The 12,273-nt window shown below is 38.4% G+C and overlaps 1 protein-coding gene across 1 annotated transcript in view; it reads right to left on the reverse strand.

Moving 5' to 3' along the window:
* PHEX (phosphate regulating endopeptidase X-linked) overlaps positions 1 to 12,273 on the reverse strand; it is a 104,223-nt gene that overhangs the window by 52,266 nt on the left and 39,684 nt on the right. The window contains 3 exon segments of the mRNA XM_086608931.1: positions 834 to 935; positions 4,447 to 4,575; positions 8,571 to 8,664. Of these exon segments, the coding sequence (XP_086465057.1) occupies positions 834 to 935; positions 4,447 to 4,575; positions 8,571 to 8,664 (325 nt within the window).

The following is a 12,273-nucleotide window of genomic DNA, read 5'->3' on the forward strand; positions in this document are numbered from 1 at the left end:
AGTTCACTGATATCCCATTGCCTCAACAAATCAAGAGACAGTCCTACACATTGCCCTCCACTCTTCTTTGTTTACGCCTCTTCCAACTGCTGCTCTGGGGGCAGAGCTCTGCATTTGGATAAGCTCCCTTTCCATGTGTCACACGTTGTAAACATAGGAACAGAGTGGAAAGGGAGCTTTGAGTATCTCCTCCTGCCGTCACCTTTACCTCCTGCATTTTATTGTCGTTCCATCTGAAAGTAATCAGGACCAGTCATGCCATTCTTGATCATAACACTTCATAACTGGCATTATTCTATCAGGAAATGGCTGGTCAGCTGGGACGGTCATTGCACTCCTGGAAGATGGCTTTCCGGGTAGGCCTCCCTCCATGACATTGGAGAAGGCACGAGACTTGGACTATTCTCATATCCCCTTCTAGTGTGGGTCCTCCATCTTCACACCAAACATCCTCAGCTGTCCTAGACGTTTTAGACATTGTTTTCTGTTAGAATGTTAGTGTGTGCCTGACATGCCAATCAAGATGAAGACTTGTCAAGAAAAGCTACTGTACAGGCAAATCTGAAATTAGCTCACAGTCTACATCAGCCAAAGCCAGACGGGGAAAGATGGAGGCAAGAGTGGACGAACAAGGTAACAAAAATAAATTCAGTAGAGAAGCAAGAGCTCAGATGGCTCAGCTTCTAGCAAAACAACTGTGGCACATGTCACTTCACAAACAATATGATGGGTAAGTAACTGGAACTGCAAGTACAGTCCATGACATTCTGTTCTCATTCAAATAAATCTTCACCATAACAGGATTTTACCCATTCAACATTTATATTTGTTACCTTCTCATAAGCTTTTCTTTTTGTTTCAGAGTCCATCCAGTCGTTTTCCTTTTCCAACATGTCAATAAAAGCCCAGCGAATTCCTTCAGTCAACTCCTCCATCTGCAAAACATTTAGCAAAGCCCTCCCCAGTAAAACATGTAATGACAGTCATTATAAGAAAAGGTTTGTTGCAAGCAGGAGCAATGGATTTGGTTAGAACATGAAAGATTCCAAATCAGACAGTATCTGCTGTTCTTTCTTGAAGGTTGATTTCTTCTTTCTCCAGTCCTCAGATACTTCTTCTGAAAATACATTTTTCTCCATTTTCTTTTCCTTCAGGTGTACCACGCAACCTGTTCATGATTGACCCTTTCATGTCACAATTGTGAGGATGTCTGTCTTGAAATCATAAAAAAATACTGGCAGATTTGCAGTGATTTGGGGAGATTCCTGACACTTCAGTTCTAGATCACTAGCCTGTGCAGAAGGAGCCAGCTGCAAGGCATTTGCACAAATAAAACCTTTTCTGCAGAGAGAGCATCTGTAGCCTTGTTTGGTTTATGTCAGACTGAGACACGCCTTATTAATACTGCCAACTGACTGAATTTGGGCTGACAGTATCACAATCCAAATACAAAGCAGCATCCAAATATTTAGCCTGTATTTAGCTGTATTTGTGAAGTACTCCTACCCTTTTCTTGCCGCAGGGATAGAGGCCATGGCTCACAACACTGAGCAGCCTTAACTGCTTCTATGGTCTTGAACCACCAGTGACAGCTTGCATCTGTGCAAAGCTAGGAAAACCCACAACCACTTTAGCTTGGCTGCTTCTTCAGACACCTATACAAAGCCATGAGCATATCACAAGCAATTTAAAAAAAAAATAATAGGAGTGTTCAGTGAGCATCTACACTAAGAAAACCCTGAAATTACAGAAAACAAGAAACGTAATGGCTGAGAGTTCCATTACATCACTCTAAAGAGCAGAAATGTCCTCATGCCTATGCATCCATCTGACAGCACAGATCAGAAAGGTGTACACAATCAGCTGCTTCTATTTATATGAACAGGTGAAACTCATGACAGATTGCCACTGAGAATACTGCAAGAGTGAGGCAATTCGGGGGACCCAGCTGTCGCTGGAGTCCGTTAGCACAGACCAAACCAGAGTTGAGGCAGCATGAGACATGACAGATAATCATTACATGAAGACTTATTGGATCTTTGTGTTATCAGTTATGTTACATTTAAAAATAATGAAAATGTCAAGTACCAGAGATTTATATAATTTTACTCCGTGTATCTGGTAGCTCTGAAATGTCATTAAAAGCGGGGACTAAACCCTGGAAAGTAACGTTACCTTCAGCTAAATTGTCATTTATGTTTTGATCTGGAACTGTTCTTTATTTGTGATGGAGCCAGAGAAAACATAGCAAAGCTACTTTGATTATTCATTTTTTCTACCCTTTTGAAAGAGTATTTTCTTATTTTTAGAGACAATATGAGACAACTGGAACAGGTCTAACATTAAATATGACTAAACAGTCGACATTCACAGTAAACTGCATCCCAGGGAATAGGGTAACTTAAAGATATTGATGACAGAGCACCGACTCAATTAACTTCGTGCACTAATGAGGTGAACTCCCTGTATTTGGAGGTTACCAGTTCAAACTCAAGCTCTGCAGCTGGGCCCTAGTGTATACTTAGGCTTCATGCACCAGCTGTAGCTGCAGGGGACAGGGGGAGAAACCTATTCCTGCTATCAAAGTTATTACTGAAACTGCTCAGGCATAGCTGTAAGAAACACTGCAGGCACTCTGGGTTAGAAACAGTGCTATATTTAGAAACAAATAATGTCTTTCTTGATAAAAGGATGGAAGTATCTAAGGTATGAAACATTTGTGACAAAACATAGGGGAAAAAGAACTCATATTATCCATAACTCAGGATTTGCTTATCATAGACAGATATATGCCATAAGCCAGGGGAAAAAAAAGAAATCTGTACAAATAACAGTGCTTTTCTCAAGTGCTTTCTTACTGTTTAAGAAACAGAACTGAAAATGAGTGAAATGAAAATGATAACACCACAAATGATTAATGCGAAAAGCACACTTCTAAATGGATTGCAACAAATTTCACGTGCATCTAAGTTTAATCTCCATGGGCAGCTCATTATAAGTCTGAATCTTGTGATCTACACTATAAATTTTACACACGTTTCTTACTATGGATGCTACTGTGAATTCAGATAATTTTTGAAAGATTTGGTCTAAAAGGAATTTGCATGTTAAGAAATATTTTAATCAGGTCATATTTCAACAGAACAATATTCTCTACTCCATCAGCTTCTCATCATTTTCCCTCATATATACAAACATGAAAAAACATTCGTCCTCTCCATAAAGAGTACATTTCTCATAGTCCTTCTCTTCCCACTTATCCTGCACCGAGGTCATACTGTTTAATAGCCCAGAAATACTTTTTCCACTAAACTGATAAATAGCATATTACAAATTATCAAGAATCGGGGAACTGAAAAGGTGGATCTCAGAGAGGAAACTCCAGCTGAAGCCAAATAGCAAAAGGGAGGGGGAAACACATGTCCTAAAGATTTGGACAAGCCAAATCAGAGTGTTGGTCTGTCTAAAATGGAATCCTTCCCTGAGAAAACAATCAAACTAGATAAAGTCAAACAGACAAACTCAGGCTACTGAGCCAGGGCTGTGCAGGACTACCACAGAGCTGTCGCTCCCAGCACAGGATGCTATTTCACATGTTTCCTAAACAGTTGTGCCTCTCCTGCTCCAAAACCTAAGTTCAATGACTAAAGTAGTTAACTTTAAACTGACTACTGTTGGAAAATTAATGGCTGGAAAAGTAGATATTAGAAAACTCTATGAAAATAATGAACTGAAAATAAGTCATAAATTATTGTGAAGGGTAGTTAATCATTTGAATATGTTATTAAGGGAAGTGATAATGTAGCTATGTTTGAAGTTTTATAATGAGGATGAATGTCAAGCTAAAAGCTATTCTCTGGACTCAGCTGCATGGAAGAATGCTTTCCTTCACTGTTGAGCAATATAGATTCAAATCACAAATATAAACTCTTCCTACGTGGCTCTAAGTTTCCCTTAATTTGGGCCAGACATCAGTTACACTTTTCGTTCTTAGACTACAGGTGTAGCACAGTGAGCTTCAAAAGGATAGCCCTGAAGCAGAGAGATTTTGACCAGTCCTTTAACTAGTCAAACTTCACTGTAGAGTTACATTAGCTATACTAAACCATTTCTCATCGACACCCCTCACTCTGTTCCTGCACAGCCTGGCTGTCATTATTTACACAAATTAACGGTGTTCAGCCCGTTTTTGATCGGGCTATATATCTGTCTGAAATGAATGAATCTGCATATGAAAGGAACGAGCAGGTGACATTTCTTCAAATTTGTTCCATTCGTTCTGTCAATTGTTCAAATTTTGTCCATTTTATTCTTGTCTTTTTTTTTTTAATTAAACCATTTTTTAAAATCCTGTCTCTTTTTAAACTTTAGTCTAACATCAGAGGCAATTTGTGAGGACGAAGCCACCAATTGAAAGTTTCTAGACAGAGATCTCAGAGGACTCACCATCTCTTTCTTGTCTTCTTGAAAATGGGCATTCACAAACATCTTACCCACAACGTAAGGGAGTGCGCTTTCAACAAGGTCCACACATTTATCCCACTGAGGCAACAAAGTTGTGGTTCCATGGATCACCTGTTGGCAGGTGCATGCAGTAGGTCATAACATCATACTGTTTAAGAAGAACAAGTCTGCCCCCACATACATTATAGTCTAAAGTGTATTTGTCAAATAGCTACCAAAAGGAAACAATGATCATACTTTACAGTTATTTCGATTTGCATCAAGTACTATGAAAAATCCTTTGAACTCCACAAAACAGTGGTATGGTAAGATTTTAGATTTAGAAACAGTACAATGGTAATGACTTAGAGAGGCTAGGCTTACAGGTTTAGTTACAGGAAGGCATTCCATAATGTCAATTTTAGACTAATCTTGATAGTCTTTCTGAGTTAAGTGGAGAGACACTTTCCTCTAAAAGTTCCTGCTCCGAGGTATCTCCCAAAAAAGTTATTCTCTCTCCACTGACTAGGTGAGAAGCCTAGGGAGATCATCTTATGAGGTCAGTCCTTATGAAACATCTCCTACAGAACCCTCCACTGTCATGAACTTATCTGTGCTAACTAATGATGGCTAACATTGGTAGGTATGAGTCCACATCCTTTTGTCATTTACCTGTCTGGTTACTCTTATCACAGCCTGTTGCTTTCAGTCCCTTTCCCAAACAGAATATTTTCAGGAGAAAATCAGTTTGAATCATCAAGAACACTAAGTACATGTTTGTCCCCTAAAAATCTCACTCCATGTTATGGTAGAAAGACGTTGGTGGAACAGCTTGCATATTTTACTAAAGGAATGGTGGTTAAATAGATGCTTCCAGGCTCTGATAATGTCTCTGCACCACCATACATGAGCTTCAAAAGAGAAATAGACAAGGATGGTCAACACACCAATGAACAAGTTAAAACAGAGCTCAAGCACATTGCTACCTTAGTTTCTGTTTCTGAAGGGGAAGAGTGTTGTTACCATGAACACTTATCCAGTTAACATTACATTTTCTCATCAAGGTAGAAATTAATTTTGAAAAAAGCACACACAACAAAATATGAGATGGGTCCATGTAAGCAATAGCAGTGCTGATTTAAGAAACTTTTGTTGTTTTCAATGTTTAAAGAGTTTCCTTTCCACTTCAGGAACTTTTTAAGCTTTTCCACAGAGAACAAGCAAAATCCCACTCCAGTAGTTACCATCTGTCAGCTACGTTAAAGCAGAGTACAGTCAACATCAGACCAGGTCAGGCAGGACAGGATTTTGGCCTATCAGATTATGCAAACCCCTTAAGCACTGATCTAGCAGTTTCTGATCCTCTTCTTTTTCCCAGTCTTCTCTTCGAGACCAAGATCAATTTCTAGCAAAACTGAAGAGTTTGGATTTATTGTTTTCTAATAGGAAAAGATTTCATTGGAAAATTCCAGAGTAGCTTAGCCCTCAGCTATTGAAGGTCAGCTATTTTGGTAGTTAGAAAAGATCGATTTTCTCCATCATATTGTCTGTAATTAAGCTTAATCAATGACTTCATACCAGTGAATTGCATTTTCAAAGGCTTTTTATTAATACTGTATGTGCACTAATAGATTTTCAATGACAGAGAGAACACCACTTCTATACGAAAACCACATTAGATAAACCAATACATAATAAGGTAATAGTTTTCTAAACAGAGTCAATAACGAAGAAGAGGAGGGAAAAAAAGAGAGGAAAATTCCTCTCCAGGGTCCAAGTAAAACCACAATAGAGCTTTTTTTCTGATGCAGAGGAAGAAGGGGAATCATGGCATTAGTCAGCACCACTTGAAATTTTTTCCAACAGCTCTGACTACATATCAGCCACAGAAAAAGTCAGGAGACAGAGCTGGCTTTTAGTTTGTGACACATTATTATTACAACATAATAATTATCATTATTTTGAGGGAGGCTTGACTTTAAGGAGGACAGAAAGGCAGCACAGGCTGTGAGGCCAATAAAAATAGAGCTGAGAGGAATAGATTATATCTCACAGCTGTTTTATTGATATTTATGTTACAACAGCCAACTAGAACTCCCTCAAAATGGTCCTCCTCATAGGAATATACCACTCTACAACACAGTACTCCAGGTAGTAACAGTGACTATAAATAGCAGGTTTCAAGCCCTCCCAGTCAATTCAGAGCTCCACAACACAATTAACTGATCTCTTCCCCAGGCGCCACCGCACATTTGCTACAACTCAGTTGCTGATAGTTGCTGATGTGGTAATCAAAGCACTTTCTCTAGAGTCAGCAGGTTTGCCCTATTTCTCAGTTTTTTTAAGTTTCATCATGTCTTTTCCCTTCTCTTTGCAAAGAGTTTAAGTGTCTTGATGCCAAGATTTCTACATGTGAGACGTAAAAGCCACCACAAAATAAGAGAATCTGGTGGAAAAAAAAGCTGTGCTTATGACAGGTGAGGCTGACTGAACTAATGAATGAATGAATAAAAGATATTCTTTGCTTTAAGGGTCACTGATTCATCTAACGGTCATATCTTTTTAGTAGCTCAATAAAGCCTTTGCCTCGGACTTCATTCCTCTGTCCTTTCTGCTGACCTGCACAAGCTTTAGCTATTAGCCATCAGCTATGGCTGTTTACTGCACTTAACTAACTCTCCATCTCTATGTCTCAGAGGCAGATAATGAAAATGAGCTGCTGCCTCATTGCCCTTACTGTGTTGTTCTTAAGTTTTCACAATCACTTACATGAAACCCTTGATGACATTGTTAATAAGCCTTGAATCAACTTAAATGAGATTTCTCTCTAAGCTTCTGGAGAAAGTACCCAGAGAAGTGACAGCAGTAAGTTGCCATATCAAAACACATAGTATCCAAAGCTTGAAGTTTTCCTTCAGGAATTTTTATGGCCATAATGTAACTCAATAAAACTCATTATTGTACTGCAGACTGGCTGATGGCCAACATCAATCTATTTTACCTGGCTAGCAAGGAACGTCCCAGGAGGGAACACACTTACAAACTTGTCATTGTGGTTCTGACAGCCAGTTTCTCACATTTTTGCATGAAGAAAACGGCATCTTTAACAAAATTAATTTTTATATGATTTCAGAAGTATGAGACTGTCTTTCCTGTGTAGTTTCCATCAAGGTATTACAGTTTTATTTTTAGGTTTGTGATCAACTCAGAACTATTCCAGTACTACTTAAGGAAAGTAGATGCTTCAATTAACCACCTGCATGCTTCACCAAGGAGGACAGAGCACCCACATCTATTGTACCACATCGCTGGCAGCATCATGCCAGCCTCTTGTTGTCATGATGTCTCCAAGCAGCTAATTTTCGTAACGGCAAACAAAAAGTTCACCATCTAAACTAAAGTGACTTGGAAACAACAAGATAAAGCACCTTTCGGTTTCAACTCCATCTTTGGTTTGCTTAAAAAGCCCTTGTGCTGTCCATAGGATTGTTAGGGTGTCTTTCTATTCAGGGTTCACTTAATCAAATACATGTGTTTTGCATAAATGCCCATATTACTTAATAGAGAATTAGCTCTGCTCTCACAGCTTGGAGTAGTGACTAATGTCTTCAGGGGTTTCTGGAACCCCAAGCTGGAAGGCATCTGATCAGTTTCTCTGTGGAAATGGCTGGGGTATGGATGTGCTAGTATTTGTGTAAAGCTGGCACTAGAGCATGAGAGAGATTTGAGGAAGCTTAGAAAAGCTGAAATCTTAGACTTTTGTTTTACCAGAGCTATATTCACACAAGTGTAAGCAGTGGTTTTTTTTCAAAAGCTTAAATTTTGGGCAGAGATTTGGCCTCCAGGAATAACACAGGTCACAGCCCTGCATAAGAAGGGTAAGGTTTTTAAAGGAGAGATCTCAAACTCCTTAATATAATCTAAAAGACACTTTTTTCTCAGTGCCATATACAAGAATATGGATGTCTTAACTGTTTTAAAGGGAGTCTTCAACATAAAAAGTTTATTCAAGAAACGTATCCAACATGGAAAACAGTTCATGTTTTGCAAAGGTATAAGCAACTGTGAGGGAAATCACTAGTGTCAACACTAGTACTACTGTAAATGCTATAAAGACTCTAACTTACCCGAGAAAATTCCAGCCACCGATACAGAAAACGTCTACTGAGGTTAAATAACCTTGAATAAACCATCCTCCACACCAGATAGTTGGCAAGAGTCCTGTTAAATCAGACATATTTTTATCAGACATCTAAACCACAAAGCACTCACAGAAATATCTCTACAAACATTTCAACAGAATGGTGGAAATTTCACCTTGAAAATTAATGAGTGATGATCAAATTAGTAAATCCCTATTACACAGAAGAATCCATATGATTGCAGCCAGTTACTATGTAATTGCACTGTGATAACCATCTTCTGGGGGATATTTATAATAAGTACATCTCCTACTATGTCATTTTTAGGTAATGCTTTTTTCAAAAGGCAGATTTAATTTTCCATAGAAGAGGTAAGAACTGTTTCGTAATAATAGTTACATAAAAGTCTTATCCAGAGATAAGAAAATAACTGATTTTTCTTTTGTAAATCAAAGTGAATGTTATCTCTCCTCATTAGTAGGGCACATAAATCTTAACTATGAAACAGAACAGATAACAGTCCATCCCATATATACTATCATCTCATATTCATATCTATCATTAGAAGTTATCAATATGCTTTTAAAAGCTTTTACTACCCACAGAGTTATTAAAGTATTACCACTCTTATTTTGCAGATGGATAACAGAAATACCGAAAAAAAGAGAAGTCTCAGTAACAAGAAACTCATAAGAAGTGAGGCTGGGAGATCTAGGAATTACTTGTTCAAACTTCCCAGTAGACCTGACATTCATACCCCTTTACTAAAACCTCAAGCATTTCACTGGAGGATTCATCTAATTTAGATCGAGCTGTCTCCACGCTCAGCAGTGGTGGTATGAGGTAAAGGTACATTGTGAAAAACTTCAAACAGTCTCAAATCAAGTCAAATAATGGCCTACACATATTATTCTCATCTTACGCAGGACATATTTTTCAAGGATAGTCATTGCTCTAAAGCTATGCATATCCAAATGTTGTTTGTTCTATACTGGGATATACACAACATTTTAGGCAGGCCATAGACTTCTCCATAGGGAGGAAAATTGCTCCTTTGTAACCAAAGATGCTGTTATGGATGATCTGAACAACTGCCCCATCTCCAAAAGTCCCATTTCTGCAGGCTCTTGTTGCCACAGGTGTGGAGCATCCATGCTCTTGCAGTAACTACTCTGTGGATCTAAAACACTACTTATGCAATTCCTACAGGTTAAAAGGTTTACAGATTTAATTTTGATCAAAAGTCTTAGGTAGAATACCTCAGCTAAATAGACCGCTATCATAAACCAATTATGTGTTACAATTCAGTACTTAATTGCTACAAAAAAAAAAATCAATTCTCCCTTCCATGTGCTTTTTGTTCTCACGCAGCAGGTTTTGTTCTTACATTCAAGTTGGAGAATCTCTCTTAAATTGGAAGCGAACGAAAGATGGAAATTTGCAAAGTATGAGTCTTGAAAAGGTGACTTATTCAAAGACATTAATATCAACAAGAATTCAAAACCTTTTGTATTAGGCATGAGCAATGAAGGCAGCTGTCAGTTTCAGGAAATATCCCACAATTAATTGAAAGTTTCTTTCATTTAGGAAGGAAAAGGCTGCTGACATGTCCTAAAACAAAGCCACCTGATGAGATTGTAATAATTCCTGACTGAAATCACACTAGAATCCACTGATGCATACAATGCATAAAATAACAGGAAGGTTTCACTTCAAAGCCCAGAGGTACATTTATCTGGGGGAGGGGGGGCTATTGTTATTGTTTGTTTGAGGGGCAATGTTCCTAATTTTGTTTTTCAAAACAAAACACAAACATATTTTATCTGACTTTTTTAACCTATTTTAGGGATGATCATTTTACCTTTTCAGGTAACTTTACAAACTTAAAATAAATAGGTCAGCTTCATTTGGTTTAAAAACTGACACTTTTTTGATTATGAAATGCCTTCAATGCATATCTTGGGGTGATTTTCATCCCCATTTCACAAATAAGTTCACTGAGGCTCAGAGAACTTAACCTCTTCACATGGCTTAAAATCCAAAACACACAAATCCTCTCTGCTCTTTTGATGAGACCAGAGCATTTGTTGTTGTAGCCTTTCAGAAGAGTACAGTGCATAGTCCCCTATTTTAACACCAAAATGACTGTTACAGAAAGAAGTGTAGGCTCTTTCTTAACCAACATGACCATTACTGTGATACACATTCCCAAAGGAAGTGGTAGGAAGCTTGTTTGCTGGGACAGTTAAAATTATACCAGCACTTCTGAATATCTACGAAGGAACTCTCCACCCTATGTGGGACTAAAGTAGGTTGCTCATGTCAAAATCTGTGAGTTTGTAGTATTTTAATCAACAGACATGATGGCAATTAAAGAGGATAGATTTAATATGACATAGATGGACAAATTAATTGACATTTTAAGAAAAAGATCTCTCTCACAAATTTTGAGATCTCTATGAAAATTGTACTCATAATTGAGTCATGAATCAAATTAAAAGTACTGAAAAACTTCTGTCTCTGTTGCTAGAGGCACAAGTTTAAGTAAAATTATTGTAACTTCCCTATCTAATTAATTTTTCAGAGGCAGGCTAAGACCAGAAAGGAGATCTAGTGCCCTCATTCCTCTCTAAAGAAAATCTCTCTTATGCTGCAGGAATTCCAGCGTACTTCTCTGTTAATTGTCCCATACTGGAAAGATGGGGTAAGGTAAGGCAAAGGAAACTAGTTATTCCTTTTGGCATCCATGAGGACAATAAAGCTGCTTCCTTCAACAGTTGCAAACATCTCCAAAAAGAACAGAATTTACTTACTTGTACCCTATTTACAGCTCACACATAAAGCACCAGCACGCAGGTAACAGGGAAAGGATCTAAGGGGCTCCTAACTGTTGCCAACACAGTTCCATCTCCCCCCTCACTTGGCAGAGCTGTATTGGAGCTCTGCCACTATCTCATTCATACCACAGCCTACATCTATGTTTTCAACATACCTTTTCTGCCTGTAATAGATATAAACTCCATTAAAAATTAGTCGGTACACTAAAATCCTGAAGGAATCCCTGAAGACTTCTTATGAAGAAGGTGTGACTTATTTCAGTACTGAATGCCTGACATGACTTACACTAGCTAGCCCAGGGCTGACAAACTCCTGCAGGTTAGTTACTCAGCTTCTTGGGTAGCTTGCTTTGGAGAGGCATGCTCCTGGGCTGGACTCACAGGCACTGCCACAGCTTGGGAATTTCAGATAGACCTCCAAACCACACTGCTGCACATATTTCAAGCTCCACACAGTAACTTGATTATATGCAGCAGGGTTGTCAAATAAATAACAGCCTTATTCTACTAAATTCATTTTAGACCCTGCCAATGCTCTATTTTCTAGTAACATTGCCATGTAAATGATTTCAAAATTCAAGATTGTTCAGCAGTTTCTCCGAGGGTGCAGTTTTTAATATGATGATTGCGAATCCATACAACTTGTCACCTCCATCACTGAGAACTGCTCCTGCAGCCAGACTTAATTTTCTCTCCATCCTTCCCTCCACCTGAAACAAACTTCATGGAGTACTTTGCCAGATCACTGCGGCATGAACCATCTTTTTGTGCCATTTTGAATAGTACTCATGCCAGTAGGGTGGTCATCTGGGAAGGGGACACACAAGGCATTGGAATAAAAGTATAATTTA

The sequence above is a fragment of the Tauraco erythrolophus genome, chromosome 1, assembly GCF_009769465.1.
Source record: "Tauraco erythrolophus isolate bTauEry1 chromosome 1, bTauEry1.pri, whole genome shotgun sequence".
NCBI lineage: Eukaryota > Metazoa > Chordata > Aves > Musophagiformes > Musophagidae > Tauraco > Tauraco erythrolophus.